Source organism: Panulirus ornatus, chromosome 17 (genome assembly GCF_036320965.1).
Source record: "Panulirus ornatus isolate Po-2019 chromosome 17, ASM3632096v1, whole genome shotgun sequence".
In the NCBI taxonomy this organism is placed as follows: Eukaryota; Metazoa; Arthropoda; class Malacostraca; order Decapoda; family Palinuridae; genus Panulirus; species Panulirus ornatus.
Genome location: NC_092240.1, coordinates 48,139,334 through 48,159,833, shown reverse-complemented (window position 1 = coordinate 48,159,833; position 20,500 = coordinate 48,139,334). Strand labels below are relative to the sequence as shown.

The 20,500-nt window shown below is 52.4% G+C and overlaps 1 protein-coding gene across 1 annotated transcript in view; it reads left to right on the top strand.

Moving 5' to 3' along the window:
* The window catches only part of LOC139754715 (pyrethroid hydrolase Ces2a-like), a 38,047-nt gene that overhangs the window by 1,675 nt on the left and 15,872 nt on the right, over nt 1–20,500 (top strand). The window contains exons 2-5 of the mRNA XM_071672289.1: nt 2,898–3,460; nt 3,608–3,760; nt 15,602–15,773; nt 20,089–20,274. Coding sequence (XP_071528390.1) covers nt 3,182–3,460; nt 3,608–3,760; nt 15,602–15,773; nt 20,089–20,274 — 790 coding nt within the window. The 5' untranslated portion in view covers nt 2,898–3,181. The remainder of the gene's footprint in view (nt 1–2,897; nt 3,461–3,607; nt 3,761–15,601; nt 15,774–20,088; nt 20,275–20,500) is intronic.

Below are 20,500 nucleotides of genomic sequence, written 5' to 3'. Positions count from 1 at the left end.
TATCATCAGCGAACAACAACTGACGCACTTCCCAAGCTCTCTCATCCACAACAGACTGCATACTTGTCCCTCTTTCCAAGACTCTTGCATTCACCTCCCTAACAACCCCATCCATAAACAAATTTAACAACCATGGAGACATCACACACCCCTGCCGCAAACCAACATTCACTGAGAACCAATCACTCTCCTCTCTTCCTCCATGTGCACATGCCTTACATCCTCGATAAAAACTTTTCACTGCTTCTAACAACTTGCCTCCCACACCATATACTGTTAATACCTTCCACAGAGCATCTCTAGTAACTCTATCATATGCCTTCTCCAGATCCATAAATGCTACATACAAATCCATTTGCTTTTCTAAGTATTTCTCACATACATTCTTCAAAGCAAACACCTGATCCACACATCCTCTACCACTTCTGAAACCACACTGCTCTTCCCCAATCTGATGCTCTGTACATGCCTTCACCCTCTCAATCAATACCCTCCCATATAATTTACCAGGAATACTCAACAAACTTTTGGGAACAGCTGAATGAGTGTGTTAGCGGTTTTGATGCACGAGACCGGGTTATAGTGATGGGTGATTTGAATGCAAAGGTGAGTAATGTGGCAGTTGAGGGAATAATTGGTGTACATGGGGTGTTCAGTGTTGTAAATGGAAATGGTGAAGAGCTTGTAGATTTATGTGCTGAAAAAGGACTGGTGATTGGGAATACCTGGTTTAAAAAGAGAGATATACATAAGTATACGTATGTAAGTAGGAGAGATGGCCAGAGAGCGTTATTGGATTACGTGTTAATTGATAGGCGCACGAAAGAGACTTTTGGATGTTAATGTGCTGAGAGGTGCAACTGGGGGATGTCTGATCATTATCTTGTGGAGGTGAAAGTGAATATTTGTAGAGGTTTTCAGAAAAGAAGAGAGAATGTTGGAGTGAAGAGAGTGGTGAGAGTAAGTGAGCTTGGAAAGGAGACTTGTGTGAGGAAGCCCCCTTCACTGATGTTCCCATTTGTTCCCTTGTCATACGCACTTTATTTACCTCCTTCCAAAACATGTTTTTATTCTCCCTAGAATTTAATGATACTCTCTCACCCCAACTCTCATTTGCCCTCTTTTTCGCCTCTTGCACCTTTCTCTTGACCTCCTGTCTCTTTCTTTTATACATCTCCCACTCATTTGCATTATTTTCCTGCAAAACTCGTCTAAATGCCTCTCTCTTCTCTTTCACTAATAATCTTACTTCTTGATCCCACCATTCACTACCTTTTCTATTCCACCCACCTCCCTCGCTTCTCATGCCACAAACATCTTTTGCGCAAGCCATCACTACTTCCCTAAATACATCCCATTCCTCCCCCACTCCCCTTACCTAGTTTGTTCTCACCTTTTTCCATTCTGTACTCAGTCTCTCCTGGTACTTCCTCACACAAGTCTCCTTCCCAAGCTCACTTACTCTCACCACTCTCTTCACTCCAACATTCTCTCTTCTTTTCTGAAAACCTCTACAAATATTCACTTTCGCCTCCACAAGATAATGATCAGACATCCCTCCAGTTGCACCTCTCAGCACATTAACATCCAAAAGTCTCTTTCGCGCGCCTATCAATTAACACGTAATCCAATAACGCTCTCTGGCCATCTCTCCTACTTACATACGTATACTTACCTATATCTCGCTTTTTAAACCAGGTATTCCCAATCACCAGTCCTTTTTCAGCACATAAATCTACAAGCTCTTCACCATTTCCATTTACATCACTGAACACCCCATGTATACCAATTATTCCCTCAACTGCTACATTACTCACCTTTGCATTCAAATCACCCATCACTATAACCCGGTCTCGTGCATCAAAACCACTAACACATTCATTCAGCTGCTCCCAAAACACTTGCCTCTCATGATCTTTCTTCTCATGCCCAGGTGCATATGCACCAATAATCACACACCTCTCTCCATCCACTTTCAGTTTAACCCATATTAATCTAGAGTTTACTTTCTTACACTCTATCACATACTCCCACCACTCCTGTTTCAGGAGTAGTGCTACTTACCCACGGCCTTTCTAAAGTCACCTGCACCCCAGGTTTGCGCTCCTTTGAAGTAGCAGGATCATGTACACTCCTTTGAGAGTGAGAAGTTCCTGTGACGTGTGGCTTTGCTCCTCGTGATGCAGCGTCGCTGAAGGCGCCCTTGGGAGATGGGGGGATGGGTTGGGTTGGGGGAGGTGTTGAGCAGGTTTGGACATGAGGGAGGGACGGAGAAGTAGGCGACCTGGGAGACGTGGCGTGTGGAAAAAAAAAATTCCGTCAGTCTGTTGAAGATCGGTTTCTGTAATGGACGATTGTGTCCAGTTTTTATGTACAGTGGTTACCAACTCACTTATTCCCATTAAGGGCAACATTATTTTTTATTCAGATGAAGAACACCATTTTTTTTTATTTCAGATCAAGGACTTTATTATATAAAGATTAGAGACGCCATTTTAATCAAATTAAGAACACCATTTTTTTGTTTTTCTTAAAGTTTAACTTAAAGCCATTTTGATGTCTGTATTACGAACTGAAGATTACAAGAATTGAAAGACAAATGGGATTCGAACGAGTTTGGAGAAATACGTGTCGTTCTAAACCAGGTGAATGGTAATAGTTCCTTCGTCCATTAAGAGTGATAATATAAAGTTTACTTGATAAATGTGTTTATTGTACCTTACCCTGATAAATGGTCAGTTGATTTCACTGAAAGAAGAGAGAGAGAGAGAGAGAGAGAGAGAGAGAGAGAGAGAGAGAGAGAGAGAGAGAGAGAGAGAGAGAGAGAGATGAGATAGAAAGATGGCGAGAGAAATGTATCTGATTGTGTTTATGAGAACCATATACGTTTTTTTCAGGGCTTCTCCTCGAAGGAGTCTTGTGACATCTTCGCCAAAGAAGTCTTGTGGCGTCTTCGCCAAAGAAGTCCTGTGGCGTCTTCGCCAAAGAAGTCCTGTGGCGTCTTCGCCAAAGAAGTCCTGTGGCGTCTTCGCCAAAGAAGTCCTGTGGCGTCTTCGCCAAAGAAGTCCTGTGGCGTCTTCGCCAAAGAGGTCCTGTGGCGTCTTCGCCAAAGAAGTCCTGTGGCGTCTTCGCCTCGCGTTACCCTTGGAAGGCGTCTGTGAGGGGGCGCTGGCTGGCCACGATGACGGCCTCACCACGCCCGCTGAAGCTCCTGCTGCTGGGGCTGGTCCTACTGCTGCTGGCGACGACGACGACGACGACCAAGGGTGATGAGGGTCGAGGGAGGAGGAGGAAGGAGAGCTCCCCCTCCTACGCCTCCGTCAGGGACACCGTCGAAGTACAGCTGAAGCAGGGCAAGATCTTCGTGGCCAGGGAGGAGAGTGGCCAAGGGCGCCGCCCCTTCTACAGCTTCAAGGGCATCCCCTACGCCCGCCCTCCCGTCGGAGACCTGAGGTTCAGGGTGAGTGAACCACGTCAATACCAGAAATCGCTAAACATAATTTCTTTTTTGACCATATTTTTGTCTGACGCGTTACTTCCATTTGGCTCCTACGTGTCTATAGAGAGAAAGGGCTTGTAGGACCTCACTTCCTCTCCTTCTGGACAGGACCCTGTGGCCGCTGGGGGCTGGACAGGGCCACGGAACGGGTCCTTCGACCCTCCGCTGTGTCCCCAGCCGTCGCTCGAGGGGCGTCGGGCCGGCGTGAGAAACGTGTCGGGCGACGAAGATTGCTTGTACCTCAACGTCTACACGCCCAAGGTGAGTCAAGGTCTTCATACGATCGCGCGGTGCTACACCCAACCCACCACACCCACCACTCCACCCACCACACCCACCCACCACTCCTCCACCCACCACTCCTCCACCCACCACTCCACCCACCCTCCGCTGATCTATGAGTCAAGGTGTTCATATGATCGCGCGGTGCTACACCCAACCCACCACACCCACCCCACCACACCCACCACACCCACCACTCCTCCACCCACCACACCTCCACCCACCACTCCACCCACCCTCCACTGATCTATACGAGCGACAGGGTCGTTAAAGGAAGACAACAAGGCCGTTAAGGAAGGTAGTGACGGCGGGGAGGAAGGGGGAGAGATAGATGGGGAGGATAAGGGAAGGGGAGGAAGGGGCACTTTACATCCCCTTCTTGGTGGGAGGGGAGGAACAGTTTGATGGGGAGACAATTTGGTGATGAGTTGTGCTCACGTGACCAGAAAGACTGGTTGTGAGTACGACCAGAAAGACTGGTTGTGAGTACGACCAGAAAGACTGGTTGTGAGTACGACCAGAATGACTGGTTGTGAGTACGACCAGAATGACTGGTTGTGAGTACGGCCAGAATGACTGGTTGTGAGTACGACCAGAATGACTGGTTGTGGAGTACGACCAGAATGACTGGTTGTGAGTACTACCAGAATGACTGGTTGTGAGTACGACCAGAATGACTGGTTGTGAGTACGGCCAGAATGACTGGTTGTGAGTACGACCAGAAAGACTGGTTGTGAGTACGGCCAGAATGACTGGTTGTGAGTACGACTAGAATGACTGGTTGTGAGTACGACCACAAAGACTGGTTGTGAGTACGACCAGAATGACTGGTTGTGAGTACGACCAGAAAGACTGGTTGTGAGTACGACCAGAATGACTGGTTGTGAGTACGACCAGAAAGACTGGTTGTGAGTACGACCAGAATGACTGGTTGTGAGTACGACTAGAATGACTGGTTGTGAGTACGACCAGAATGACTGGTTGTGAGTACGACCAGAATGACTGGTTGTGAGTACGACTAGAATGACTGGTTGTGAGTACGACCAGAATGACTGGTTGTGAGTACGACTAGAATGACTGGTTGTGAGTACGACCACAAAGACTGGTTGTGAGTACGACCAGAATGACTGGTTGTGAGTACGACCAGAATGACTGGTTGTGAGTACGACCAGAATGACTGGTTGTGAGTACGACCAGAAAGACTGGTTGTGAGTACGACCAGAATGACTGGTTGTGAGTACGACCAGAAAGACTGGTTGAGAGTACGACCAGAATGACTGGTTGTGAGTACGACCAGAAAGACTGGTTGAGAGTACGACCAGAAAGACTGGTTGTGAGTACGACCAGAAAGACTGGTTGAGAGTACGACCAGAAAGACTGGTTGTGAGTACGACCAGAATGACTGGTTGTGAGTACGACCAGAATGACTGGTTGGGAGTACGACCAGAATGACTGGTTGTGAGTACGACCAGAAAGACTGGTTGAGAGTACGACCAGAAAGACTGGTTGTGAGTACGACCAGAAAGACTGGTTGTGAGTACGACCAGAAAGACTGGTTGTGAGTACGACCAGAAAGACTGGTTGAGAGTACGACCAGAATGACTGGTTGTGAGTACGACCAGAAAGACTGGTTGTGAGTATGACCAGAATGACTGGTTGTGAGTACGACCAGAATGACTGGTTGTGAGTACGACCAGAAAGACTGGTTGAGAGTACGACCAGAATGACTGGTTGTGAGTACGACCAGAAAGACTGGTTGAGAGTACGACCAGAAAGACTGGTTGTGAGTACGACCAGAAAGACTGGTTGAGAGTACGACCAGAATGACTGGTTGTGAGTACGACCAGAATGACTGGTTGAGAGTACGACCAGAAAGACTGGTTTTGAGTACGACCAGAAAGACTAGTTGAGAGTACGACCAGAATGACTGGTTGTGAGTACGACCAGAAAGACTGGTTGTGAGTACGACCAGAAAGACTGGTTGTGAGTACGACCAGAAAGACTGGTTGTGAGTACGACCAGAAAGACTGGTTGTGAGTACGACCAGAAAGACTGGTTGTGAGTACGACCAGAATGACTGGTTGTGAGTACGACCAGAATGACTGGTTGTGAGTACGACCAGAATGACTGGTTGTGAGTACGACCAGAAAGACTGGTTGTGAGTACGACCAGAATGACTGGTTGTGAGTACGACCAGAATGACTGGTTGTGAGTACGACCAGAATGACTGGTTGTGAGTACGACCAGAATGACTGGTTGTGAGTACGACCAGAATGACTGGTTGTGAGTACGACCAGAATGACTGGTTGTGAGTACGACCAGAATGACTGGTTGTGAGTACGACCAGAATGACTGGTTGTGAGTACGACCAGAATGACTGGTTGTGAGTACGACCAGAATGACTGGTTGTGAGTACGACCAGAATGACTGGTTGTGAGTACGACCAGAATGACTGGTTGTGAGTACGACCAGAATGACTGGTTGTGAGTACGACCAGAATGACTGGTTGTGAGTACGACCAGAAAGACTGGTTGTGAGTACGACCAGAATGACTGGTTGTGAGTACGACCAGAATGACTGGTTGTGAGTACGACCAGAATGACTGGTTGTGAGTACGACCAGAATGACTGGTTGTGAGTACGACCAGAATGACTGGTTGTGAGTACGACCAGAAAGACTGGTTGTGAGTACGACCAGAATGACTGGTTGTGAGTACGACCAGAATGACTGGTTGTGAGTACGACCAGAATGACTGGTTGTGAGTACGACCAGAATGACTGGTTGTGAGTACGACCAGAATGACTGGTTGTGAGTACGACCAGAATGACTGGTTGTGAGTACGACCAGAATGACTGGTTGTGAGTACGACCAGAATGACTGGTTGTGAGTACGACCAGAATGACTGGTTGTGAGTACGACCAGAATGACTGGTTGTGAGTACGACCAGAATGACTGGTTGTGAGTACGACCAGAATGACTGGTTGTGAGTACGACCAGAATGACTGGTTGTGAGTACGACCAGAATGACTGGTTGTGAGTACGACCAGAATGACTGGTTGTGAGTACGACCAGAATGACTGGTTGTGAGTACGACCAGAATGACTGGTTGTGAGTACGACCAGAATGACTGGTTGTGAGTACGACCAGAATGACTGGTTGTGAGTACGACCAGAATGACTGGTTGTGAGTACGACCAGAATGACTGGTTGTGAGTACGACCAGAATGACTGGTTGTGAGTACGACCAGAATGACTGGTTGTGAGTACGACCAGAAAGACTGGTTGTGAGTACGACCAGAATGACTGGTTGTGAGTACGACCAGAATGACTGGTTGTGAGTACGACCAGAAAGACTGGTTGTGAGTATCGCTCATTAGGAGTGACTGTCTGACTCACAGATAGGATTTCCGAGGTTGTGAGTCCACGTTTGTGGTGTGTGTGTGTGTGTGTGTGTGTGTGTGTGTGTGGTGTGGCCATGAAATCGTGGGGTTTTGGGCAGGGTAAATATGACCCCATCACCTGTTTTGGGGGCTTTGGGGGGGTGATGGGGGAGATGGGGTGGTTGATATACAAGAGGTGGCTAGTGTGGTGGGGTGGAGAGTGTGGTGGGGTGGCTAGTGTGGGGGGGTGGCTAGGTGTGGTTGGGTGGCTAGTGTGGTGGGGTGGAGAGTGTGGTGGGGTGGCTAGTGTGGTGGGGTGGCTAGTGTGGTGGGGTGGCTAGTGTGGTGGGGTGGAGAGTGTGGTGGGGTGGCTAGTGTGGTGGGGTGGAGAGTGCGGTGGGGTGGCTAGTGTGGTGGGGTGGCTAGTGTGGTGTGGTGGGGTGGAGAGTGTGGTGGGGTGGCTAGTGTGGTGGGGTGGCTAGTGTCGTGGGGTGGCTAGTGTGGTGGGGTGGAGAGTGTGGTGGGGTGGCTAGTGTGGTGGGGTGGCTAGTGTGGTGGGGTGAAGAGTGTGTGGGGTGGCTAGTGTGGTGGGGTGGCTAGTGTGGTGGGGTGGCTAGTGTGGTGGGGTGGAGAGTGTGGTAGGGTGGCTAGTGTGGTTGGGGTGGCTACTGTGGTGGGGTGGCTAGTGTGGTGGGGTGGAGAGTGTGTTGGGGTGGCTAGTGTGGTGGGGTGGCTAGTGTGGTGGGGTGGCTAGTGTGGTGGGGTGGAGAGTGTGGTGGGGTGGCTAGTGTGGTGGGGTGGCTAGTGTGGTGGGGTGGAGAGTGTGGTGGGGTGGCTAGTGTGGTGGGGTGGCTAGTGTGGTGGGGTGGCTAGTGTGGTGGGGTGGCTAGTGTGGTGGGGTGGAGAGTGGTGTGGGGTGGCTAGTGTGGTGGGGTGGCTAGTGTGGTGGGGTGAGAGTGTGGTGGGGTGGCTAGTGTGGTGGAGTGGCTAGTGTGGTGGGGTGGCTAGTGTGGTGGGTGGAGAGTGTGGTGGGGTGGCTAGTGTGGTGGGGTGGAGAGTGTGGTGGGGTGGCTAGTGTGGTGGGGTGGCTAGTGTGGTGGGGTGGCTAGTGTGGTGGGGTGGCTAGTGTGGTGGGGTGGAGAGTGTGGTGGGGTGGCTAGTGTGGTGGGGTGGCTAGTGTGGTGGGGTGGAGAGTGTGGTGGGGTGGCTAGTGTGGTGGGGTGGCTAGTGTGGTGGGGTGGCTAGTGTGGTGGGGTGGTAGTGTGGTGGGGTGGAGAGTGTGGTGGGGTGGCTAGTGTGGTGGGGTGGCTAGTGTGGTGGGGTGGCTAGTGTGGTGGGGTGGCTAGTGTGGTGGGGTGGCTAGTGTGGTGGGGTGGATAGTGTGGTGGGGTGGCTAGTGTGGTGGGGTGGCTAGTGTGGTGGGGTGGCTAGTGTGGTGGGGTGGATAGTGTGGTGGGGTGGCTAGTGTGGTGGGGTGGCTAGTGTGGTGGGGTGGCTAGTGTGGTGGGGTGGCTAGTGTGGTGGGGTGGCTAGTGTGGTGGGGTGGAGAGTGTGGTGGGGTGGCTAGTGTGGTGGGGTGGCTAGTGTGGTGGGGTGGCTAGTGTGGTGGGGTGGCTAGTGTGGTGGGGTGGAGAGTGTGGTGGGGTGGCTAGTGTGGTGGGGTGGCTAGTGTGGTGGGGTGGCTAGTGTGGTGGGGTGGCTAGTGTGGTGGGGTGGCTAGTGTGGTGGGGTGGCTAGTGTGGTGGGGTGGCTAGTGTGGTGGGGTGGCTAGTGTGGTGGGGTGGCTAGTGTGGTGGGGTGGCTAGTGTGGTGGGGTGGCTAGTGTGGTGGGGTGGCTAGTGTGGTGGGGTGGCTAGTGTGGTGGGGTGGCTAGTGTGGTGGGGTGGCTAGTGTGGTGGGGTGGCTAGTGTGGTGGGGTGGCTAGTGTGGTGGGGTGGAGAGTGTGGTGGGGTGGCTAGTGTGGTGGGGTGGCTAGTGTGGTGGGGTGGCTAGTGTGGTGGGGTGGATAGTGTGGTGGGGTGGCTAGTGTGGTGGGGTGGCTAGTGTGGTGGGGTGGAGAGTGTGGTGGGGTGGCTAGTGTGGTGGGGTGGCTAGTGTGGTGGGGTGGCTAGTGTGGTGGGGTGGAGAGTGTGGTGGGGTGGCTAGTGTGGTGGGGTGGCTAGTGTGGTGGGGTGGCTAGTGTGGTGGGGTGGCTAGTGTGGTGGGGTGGCTAGTGTGGTGGGGTGGCTAGTGTGGTGGGGTGGCTAGTGTGGTGGGGTGGAGAGTGTGGTGGGGTGGCTAGTGTGGTGGGGTGGCTAGTGTGGTGGGGTGGCTAGTGTGGTGGGGTGGCTAGTGTGGTGGGGTGGCTAGTGTGGTGGGGTGGCTAGTGTGGTGGGGTGGCTAGTGTGGTGGGGTGGCTAGTGTGGTGGGGTGGCTAGTGTGGTGGGGTGGCGAGTGTGGTGGGGTGGCTAGTGTGGTGGGGTGGCTAGTGTGGTGGGGTGGCTAGTGTGGTGGGGTGGCTAGTGTGGTGGGGTGGCTAGTGTGGTGGGGTGGCTAGTGTGGTGGGGTGGATAGTGTGGTGGGGTGGCTAGTGTGGTGGGGTGGCTAGTGTGGTGGGGTGGCTAGTGTGGTGGGGTGGAGAGTGTGGTGGGGTGGCTAGTGTGGTGGGGTGGCTAGTGTGGTGGGGTGGCTAGTGTGGTGGGGTGGCTAGTGTGGTGGGGTGGCTAGTGTGGTGGGGTGGAGAGTGTGGTGGGGTGGCTAGTGTGGTGGGGTGGCTAGTGTGGTGGGGTGGCTAGTGTGGTGGGGTGGCTAGTGTGGTGGGGTGGCTAGTGTGGTGGGGTGGAGAGTGTGGTGGGGTGGCTAGTGTGGTGGGGTGGCTAGTGTGGTGGGGTGGCTAGTGTGGTGGGGTGGCTAGTGTGGTGGGGTGGAGAGTGTGGTGGGGTGGCTAGTGTGGTGGGTGGCTAGTGTGGTGGGTGGCTAGTGTGGTGGGGTGGCTAGTGTGGTGGGTGGAGGTGGAGGAGGGGTGTGAGTGTGGTGGGGTGGCTAGTGTGGTGGGGTGGCTAGTGTAGTAGGGTGGCTAGTGTGGTGGGGTGGCTAGTGTGGTGGGGTGGAGAGTGTGGTGGGTGGCTAGTGTGGTGGGTGGGGGGTGAGACTGGAAGCCAGAAATCCCGTTAGGGTTAAAAAAAAACTGTGCTGATGACATAGGAATATGACCCGTGGTTGCAGGAGGTGAGGTGGCGTGTTTGGTGGTGAGGGAGGAGGAGGAGGGGGAGGGGGGATGGGAGGGGGAGGGGAGGGTCATCACCGCCTCAGTAGATGTGTGTGTGTGTGTGTGTGTGTGTGTGTGTGTGTGTATGTTGTTTTCCCACTGTGGTGGAGGTGTGGTGGTTGGCCGAGGAGCTTGTGGTTAAAGGGGGGAGGTGGGGGAGGGAGGAGGTGGGGAGGAGGGGAGGGGGGTTAGGGGAGAGTGGGGTTGGGGAGAGGAGGGGGGGGAAGAATGTCTGGGGGGAGGTGCAGTGGGCCAAGCAGGTGTGTGTGTGTGGGGGGGTGTGGGTGGTGGGGGTGTGGGTGGGTGGGTGGTGGAGGTGTGTGTGGGTGGTGGAGGTGTGTGGGGGTGTGGTGGAGGTGTGTGTGGGGGTGTGGGTGGGTGGGTGGGGGAGGTGTGTGTGGGGGTGGTGGTGTGGGGGTGTGGGTGGTGGAGGTGTGTGTGGGTGGTGGGTGTGTGGGTGGGTGGGTGGTGGAGGTGTGTGTGGGTGGTGGGTGTGTGGGTGGGTGGGTGGTGGAGGTGTGTGTGGGTGGTGGGTGTGTGTGTGTGTGTGTGTGTGTGGGTGGGGGTGGTGGGGGTGGGTAGTGGAGGTGTGTGTGGGGGGTGTGGGTGGGTGGTGGAGGTGTGTGTGTGGGGGTGTGGGTGGTGGGGGTGTGAGTGGGTGGGTGGTGGAGGTGTGGGGGTGCGGGTTGGAAGAGGGCCCCCCCCCCACCCCCATGGGAGAAGACGTCTTCAAATCCTCCTCGGAAGTTGGGTGGGTCTGGGGGCGGGTGGTGGGCGGTGGATGGTGGGCGGCCGGGGTGGTGGGCGGCCGGGGTGGGCGGTGGGCCGGCCATCATAGAGTCGCTCTTCTCCCTCTTGTCTTCTCCGCTATTTCACCCCGTCTTCTCCGCTATTTCTCCTGTCTTCTCCGCTATTTCTCCTGTCTCCTCTGCTATTTCTCCCCGTCTTCTCCGCTATTTCTCCCTGTCTTCTCCGCTATTTCTCCTGTCTTCTCCGCTATTTCTCCTGTCTCCTCTGCTATTTCTCCTGTCTCCTCCGCTATTTCTCCCCGTCTTCTCCGCTATTTCTCCTGTCTTCTCCGCTATTTCTCCTGTCTCCTCTGCTATTTCTCCCCGTCTTCTCCGCTATTTCTCCCCAGGCCAGGGACGAGGGTTGTCCCCTCCTGTCCTCTCCATAATTACCCCAAAGACATTCTCAAACCGTCTAGCGACGCCGTCCACATTCCTCCATTCGCTTTTCAACGTCACGCCACCTTCGACCGTGACACACGAGCAGCAGCCCCAGGGGCGTGACAGAGGAGGAGACACGCGCGCGGGGGGCGCGCGTCGTCGTGTGACATCGCTCGAGGGAGGGAGGGAGGTCACGGGTCGTGTCAGAGGGTCACGTGATTGGGGGGGGGGGGGATTAATTGGTTCTAACGATGACGCACGAATGGGGCAGTTTTATCGTTTGCTAGGAGTCTGGCGCTACCTCGATAACGTGGGAGACAGCGACAAAGTATGATATATATATATATATATATATATATATAGATAGATAGATAGATAGATAGATAGATAGATAGATAGATTGAGAGATAATAGATAGATTAGATAGATAGGTAGATAGATAGATAGATAAATAGATAGATAGGTAGAGAGATAGATAGATAGATAAATAAATAGATAGATAGATGGGTAATAAGAGTGTGAAGCTAGAGAGAGAGAGACACACAGATGAGAACATGAATGAGGTTTGGATTATACAGAGCAGGAGTGTGTGAGACGGGCTTTACCTAACACTAGCTGGGCGAGGCGCTCTGGGATATCCATGGGATAACATCCGCCCTGGGATATCCTTGGGATAACATCCGCTGATGGGATATCCCTGGGATAACATCCGCTGATGGGATATCCCTGGGTCTATCAGGTGGTCAGGTAAGAGTGTAGGTAGGTGAACGGTGTTTGTGAATATATATATATATATATATATATATATATATATATATATATATATATATATATATATATATATATATATATATCCCTGGGGATAGGGGAGAAAGAATACTTCACACGCATTCCTCACGTGTCGTAGAAGGCGACTAAAGGGGACGGGAGCGGGGGACCAGAAACCCTCCCCTCCTTGTATTTTAACTTTCTAAAAGGAGAAACAGAAGAAGGAGTCACGCGAGGAGTGCTCATCCTCCTCGAAGGCTCAGACTTGGGGTGTCTAAATGTGTGTGGATGTAACCAAGATGAGAAAAAGGAGAGATAGGTAGTATGTTTGAGGAAAGGAACCTGGATGTTTTGGCTCTGAGTGAAACGAAGCTCAAGGGTAAAGTGGAAGAGTGGTTTGGGAATGTCTTGGAAGTAAAGTCAGGGGTTAGTGAGAGGACAAGAGCAAGGGAAGGAGTAGCAATACTCCTGAAACAGGAGTGGTGGGAGTATGTGATAGAGTGTAAGAAAGCAAACTCTAGATTGATATAGGTAAAACTGAAAGTTGATGGAGAGAGATGGGTGATTATTGGTGCATATGCACCTGGGCATGAGAAGAAAGATCATGAGAGGCAAGTGTTTTGGGAGCAGCTGAATGAATGTGTTAGTGGTTTTGATGCACGAGACCGGGTTATAGTGATGGGTGATTTGAATGCAAAGGTGAGTAATGTGGCAGTTGAGGGAATTATTGGTATACATGGGGTGTTCAGTGTTGTAAATGGAAATGGTGAAGAGCTTGTAGATTTATGTGCTGAAAAAGGACTGGTATTGGGATACCTGGTTTAAAAAGAGAGATATACATAAATATATGTATGTAAGTAGGAGAGATGGCCAGAGAGCGTTATTGGATTACATGTTAATTGATAGGCGTGTGAAAAAGAGACTTTTGGATGTTAATGTGCTGATAGGTGCAACTGGAGGGATGTCTGATCATTATCTTGTGGAGGCGAAGGTGAAGATTTGTAGAGGTTTTCAGAAAAGAAGGGAGAATGTTGGGGTGAAGAGAGTGGTGAGAGTAAGTGAGCTTGGGAGGGAGACTTGTGTGAGGAAGTACCAGGAGAGACTGAGAACAGAATGGAAAAAGGTGAGAACAAAGGACTAAGGGGAGTGGGGGAGGAATGAGATGTATTTAGGGAAGCAGTGATGGCTTGCTCAAAAGATGATTGTGGCATGAGAAGTGTGGGAGGTGGGCAGATTAGAAAGGGTAGTGAATGGTGGGATCAAGAAGCAAGATTATTAGTGAAAGAGAAGAGAGAGGCATTTGGACGATTTTTGCAGGGAAATAATGCAAATGAGTTGGAGATTTATAAAAGAAAGAGGCAGGAGGTCAAGAGAAAGGTGCAAGAGGTGAAAAAGAAGTCAAATGAGAGTTGGGGTGAGAGAGTATCATTAAATTTTAGGGAGAATAAAAAGATGTTTTGGAAGGAGGTAAATAAAGTGCGTAAGACAAGGGAACAGATGGGAACTTCAGTGAAGGGGGCTAATGGGGAGGTGATAACAAGTAGTGGTGATGTGAGAAGGAGATGGAGTGAGTATTTTGAAGGTTTGTTGAATGTGTTTGATGATAGAGTGGCAGATATAGGGTGTTTTGGTCGAGGTGGTGTGCAAAGTGAGAGGGTTAGGGAAAATGATTTGGTAAACAGAAAAGAGGAAGTATAAGCTTTGCGGAAGATGAAAGCCGGCAAGGCAGCAGGTTTGGATGGTATTGCTGTGGAATTTATCAAAAAAGGGGGTGACTGTATTGTTGACTGGTTGGTAAGGTTATTTAATATATGTATGACTCATGGTGAGGTGCCTGAGGATTGGCGGAATGCGTGCATAGTGCCATTGTACAAAGGCAAAGGGGACAAAGGTGAGTGCTCAAATTACAGAGGTATAAGTTTGTTGAGTATTCCTGGTAAATTATATTGGAGGGTATTGATTGAGAGGGTGAAGGCATGTACAGAGCATCAGATTGGGGAAGAGCAGTGTGGTTTCAGAAGTGGTAGAGGATGTGTGATTCAGGTGTTTGCTTTGAGGAATGTATGTGAGAAATACTTAGAAAAGCAAATGGATTTGTATGTAGCATTTATGGATCTGGAGAAGGCATATGATAAGAGTTGATAGAGATGCTCTGTGGAAGGTATTAAGAATATATGGTGTGGGAGGCAAGTTGTTAGAAGCAGTGAAAAGTTTTTATCGAGGATGTAAGGCATGTGTACGTGTAGGAAGAGAGGAAAGTAATTGGTTCTCAGTGAATGTTGGTTTGCGGCAGGGGTGTGTGATATCTCCATGGTTGTTTAATTTGTTTATGGATGAGGTTGTTAGGGAGGTGAATGCAAGAGTTTTGGAAAGAGGGGCTAGTATGCAGTCTGTTGTGGATGAGAGAGCTTGGGAAGTGAGTCAGTTGTTGTTCGCTGATGATACAGCGCTGGTGGCTGATTCAGGTGAGAAACTGCAGAAGCTGGTGACTGAGTTTGGTAAAGTGTGTGAAAGAAGAAAGCTGAGAGTAAATGTGAATAAGATTAAGGTTATTAGGTACAGTAGGGTTGAGGGGCAAGTCAATTAGGAGGTAAGTTTGAATGGAGAAAAACTGGAGGAAGTGAAGGGTTTTAGATATCTGGGAGTGGATTTGGCAGCGGATGGAACCATGGAAGCGGATGTGAATCATAGGGTGGGGGAGGGGGCGAAAGTTCTGAGGGGCGTTGAAAAATGTGTGGAAGTCGAATCCGTTATCTTGGAAAGCAAAAATGGGTATGTTTGAAGGAATAGTGGTTCCAACAATGTTGTATGGCTGAGAGGCGTGGGCTATGGATAGAGTTGTGTGGAGGAGGATGGATGTGCTGGAAATGAGATGTTTGAGGACAATGTGTGGTGTGAGGTGGTTTGATCGAGTAAGTAACGTAAGGGTAAGAGAGATGTGTGGAAATAAAAAGAGCGTGGTTGAGAGAGCAGAAGAGGGTGTTTTGAAATGGTTTGGGCACATGGAGAGAATGAGTGAGGAAAGATTGACCAAGAGGATATATGTGTCAGAGGTGGAGGGAACGAGGAGAAGTGGGAGACCAAATTGGAGGTGGAAAGATGGAGTGACAAAGATTTTGAGTGATCGGGGCCTGAACATGCAGGAGGGTGAAAGGCGTGCAAGGAATAGAGTGAATTGGAACGATGTGGTATACCGGGGTCGACGTGCTGTCAATTATGTACTGCCATGTACCTCGCCGTCTGGCCTCCCCTTTCAGAAATGTGTGGATCGCCGTTACCCGTCTGAGGCGGGAGCGTCGGGTCTGCCCGTGATGGTGTGGCTGCACGGGGGTGGGTTCGTCTTCGGTGGAGTGGTGGGCTACCCACCCCTCCCTCTCCTGACCAGGGACGTCGTGTTGGTCGTCCTCCAGTACCGCCTGGCCGTCCTAGGTGAGTGGGGTGAGTGGGGAGAGAAAGGGGTGAGAGGGGAGAGAGGGGAAAGAGAGGGAGGGAGGGAGGGAGTGGAGGGTTATTCACACGAAGGTGCTGAGTGTGTCCCCCCTACTTCCCTCCCCTTCCCACTCCTTTCCCCTCTCCCACTCCTCCCCCCACTCCCCTCTCCCCTCTCCCCCTCTGCGGCAGAACATGGCACATAACATTGCTGTGCCGAAATAGGGTGTAAAGGGGGGGGGGGGGGGGGTGAGGGAGGAGGCCCCCCCAGCGAGTGAAGAAGAACTACTCCTCCCCCTCCCTCTCTCCCTCCCTCCTTCCCTCCTTCTCCCCCATCAACCCCCACAAACCCCCACCCACCCTCCCTCCCTCCCTCCTTCTCCCCCATCAACCCCCACAAACCCCCACCCACCCCCCTCCCTCCCTCCTTCTCCCCCATCAACCCCCACAAACCCCCACCCACCCTCCCTCCCTCCCTCCTTCTCCCCCATCAACCCCCACAAACCCCCACCCACCCTCCCTCCCTCCCTCCTTCTCCCCCATCAACCCCCACAAACCCCCACCCACCCTCCCTCCCTCCCTCCTTCTCCCCCAACAACCCCCACAAACCCCCACCCACCTTCCCTCCTTCCCTCCTTCCCTCCTTTTCCCCTCCATCTAGGTACATTATGAATAGGGAGAGAGAGAGAGAGAGAGAGAGAGAGAGAGAGAGAGAGAGAGAGAGAGAGAGAGACAGACAGACAGACAGACAGACAGAGAGAAGGAAGGAGAGAGAGAAGGAACGAAGGAGACAGAGAGAGAGAGAGACAGACAGACAGACAGACAGAGAGAAGGAAGGAGAGAGTGAGAGAGAGACAGAGAGAAGGAAGGAGAGAGAGAGAGAGAGAGAGAGAGAGAGAGAGACAGAGAGAAGGAAGGAGAGAGAGAAGGAACGAAGGAGAGAGAGAGAGAGAGAGAGAGAGAGAGAGAGAGAGAGAGAGAGAGTCAGAGTCCAGAGATGGTGTTGAAGCAGTCTGGAGCGCCAAGGTTTGTTTTGAAAACACCTCTTCCCTCCCTCCCTGGCCTCGCCTGCTTGTGTATATACACACAACACACAACCAGTCACCTCCTCCCTCCCTGGCCTCGCCTGCTTGTGTATGTACACACAACACACAACCAGTCACCTCCTCCTTCCCTGGCCTCGCCTGCTTGTGTATGTACACACAACACACAACCAGTCACCTCCTCCTTCCCTGGCCTCGCCTGCTTGTGTATGTACACACAACACACAACCAGTCACCTCCTCCCTTCCTCCCTGGCCTCGCCTGCTTGTGTATGTACACACAACACACAACCAGTCACCTCCTCCCTCCCTGGCCTCGCCTGCTTGTGTATGTACACACAACACACAACCAGTCACCTCCTCCCTCCCTGGCCTCGCCTGCTTGTGTATGTACACACAACACACAACCAGTCACCTCCTCCCTCCCTGGCCTCGCCTGCTTGTGTATGTACACACAACACACAACCAGTCACCTCCTCCCTCCCTGGCCTCGCCTGCTTGTGTATGTACACACAACACACAACCAGTCACCTCCTCCCTCCCTGGCCTCGCCTGCTTGTGTATGTACACACAACACACAACCAGTCACCTCCTCCCTCCCTGGCCTGGCCTGCTTGTGTATGTACACACAACACACAACCAGTCACCTCCTCCCTCCCTGGCCTCGCCTGCTTGTGTATGTACACACAACACACAACCAGTCACCTCCTCCCTCCCTGGCCTCGCCTGCTTGTGTATGTACACACAACACACAACCAGTCACCTCCTCCCTCCCTGGCCTCGCCTGCTTGTGTATGTACACACAACACACAACCAGTCACCTCCTCCCTCCCTGGCCTCGCCTGCTTGTGTATGTACACACAACACACAACCAGTCACCTCCTCCCTCCCTGGCCTCGCCTGCTTGTGTATGTACACACAACACACAACCAGTCACCTCCTCCCTCCCTGGCCTCGCCTGCTTGTGTATGTACACACAACACACAACCAGTCACCTCCTCCCTCCCTGGCCTCGCCTGCTTGTGTATGTACACACAACACACAACCAGTCACCTCCTCCCTCCCTGGCCTCGCCTGCTTGTGTATGTACACACAACACACAACCAGTCACCTCCTCCCTCCCTGGCCTCGCCTGCTTGTGTATGTACACACAACACACAACCAGTCACCTCCTCCCTCCCTGGCCTCGCCTGCTTGTGTATGTACACACAACACACAACCAGTCACCTCCTCCCTCCCTGGCCTCGCCTGCTTGTGTATGTACACACAACACACAACCAGTCACCTCCTCCCTCCCTGGCCTCGCCTGCTTGTGTATGTACACACAACACACAACCAGTCACCTCCTCCCTCCCTGGCCTCGCCTGCTTGTGTATGTACACACAACACACAACCAGTCACCTCCTCCCTCCCTGGCCTCGCCTGCTTGTGTATGTACACACAACACACAACCAGTCACCTCCTCCCTCCCTGGCCTCGCCTGCTTGTGTATGTACACACAACACACAACCAGTCACCTCCTCCCTCCCTGGCCTCGCCTGCTTGTGTATGTACACACAACACACAACCAGTCACCTCCTCCCTCCCTGGCCTCGCCTGCTTGTGTATGTACACACAACACACAACCAGTCACCTCCTCCCTCCCTGGCCTCGCCTGCTTGTGTATGTACACACAACACACAACCAGTCACCTCCTCCCTCCCTGGCCTCGCCTGCTTGTGTATGTACACACAACACACAACCAGTCACCTCCTCCCTCCCTGGCCTCGCCTGCTTGTGTATGTACACACAACACACCACCTCCTCCCTCCCTGGCCTCGCCTGCTTGTGTATGTACACACAACACACAACCAGTCACCTCCTCCCTCCCTGGCCTCGCCTGCTTGTGTATGTACACACAACACACAACCAGTCACCTCCTCCCTCCCTGGCCTCGCCTGCTTGTGTATGTACACACAACACACAACCAGTCACCTCCTCCCTCCCTGGCCTCGCCTGCTTGTGTATGTACACACAACACACAACCAGTCACCTCCTCCCTCCCTGGCCTCGCCTGCTTGTGTATGTACACACAACACACAACCAGTCACCTCCTCCCTCCCTGGCCTCGCCTGCTTGTGTATGTACACACAACACACAACCAGTCACCTCCTCCCTCCCTGGCCTCGCCTGCTTGTGTATGTACACACAACACACAACCAGTCACCTCCTCCCTCCCTGGCCTCGCCTGCTTGTGTATGTACACACAACACACAACCAGTCACCTCCTCCCTCCCTGGCCTCGCCTGCTTGTGTATGTACACACAACACACAACCAGTCACCTCCTCCCTCCCTGGCCTCGCCTGCTTGTGTATGTACACACAACACACAACCAGTCACCTCCTCCTCCCTGGCCTCGCCTGCTTGTGTATGTACACACAACACACAACCAGTCACCTCCTCCCTCCCTGGCCTCGCCTGCTTGTGTATGTACACACAACACACAACCAGTCACCTCCTCCCTCCCTGGCCTCGCCTGCTTGTGTATGTACACACAACACACAACCAGTCACCTCCTCCCTCCCTGGCCTCGCCTGCTTGTGTATGTACACACAACACACAACCAGTCACCTCCTCCCTCCCTGGCCTCGCCTGCTTGTGTATGTACACACAACACACAACCAGTCACCTCCTCCCTCCCTGGCCTCGCCTGCTTGTGTATGTACACACAACACACAACCAGTCACCTCCTCCCTCCCTGGCCTCGCCTGCTTGTGTATGTACACACAACACACAACCAGTCACCTCCTCCCTCCCTGGCCTCGCCTGCTTGTGTATGTACACACAACACACAACCAGTCACCTCCTCCCTCCCTGGCCTCGCCTGCTTGTGTATGTACACACAACACACAACCAGTCACCTCCTCCCTCCCTGGCCTCGCCTGCTTGTGTATGTACACACAACACACAACCAGTCACCTCCTCCCTCCCTGGCCTCGCCTGCTTGTGTATGTACACACAACACACAACCAGTCACCTCCTCCCTCCCTGGCCTCGCCTGCTTGTGTATGTACACACAACACACAACCAGTCACCTCCTCCCTCCCTGGCCTCGCCTGCTTGTGTATGTACACACAACACACAACCAGTCACCTCCTCCCTCCCTGGCCTCGCCTGCTTGTGTATGTACACACAACACACAACCAGTCACCTCCTCCCTCCCTGGCCTCGCCTGCTTGTGTATGTACACACAACACACAACCAGTCACCTCCTCCTTCGTCGCCTCCTTCAGGTTTCCTGTCGACGGAGGATTCGGTGTTACCGGGCAACCTCGGGTTGAAGGACCAGACCCTGGCGCTCCGCTGGGTCCAGGACAACATCCGGGAATTCGGTGGCGATCCGGATAAGGTCACCTTAGCCGGACAGAGTTCCGGAGCTGATTCTGTCCATTACCAGGTGTTGACGCCCAAGGCTAAAGGTAAAACATTGGCTGAAGACGCTCATTGGAGGCGTAGTGTGTGTGTGTGTGTGTGTGTGTGTGTGTGTGTAGTAGTAGTAGTAGTAGTAGTAGTAGTAGTAGTGGTAATATTTTATTATAAAAGTATTGGTTTTTCAAGTTGTGCCTCCAATTTCTTTTCACATGGCTAAAGCGGTTGGTGTAAAGTAAGCTCAAATGTGTTTTTCTTTCATCTCTCTCTCTCTCT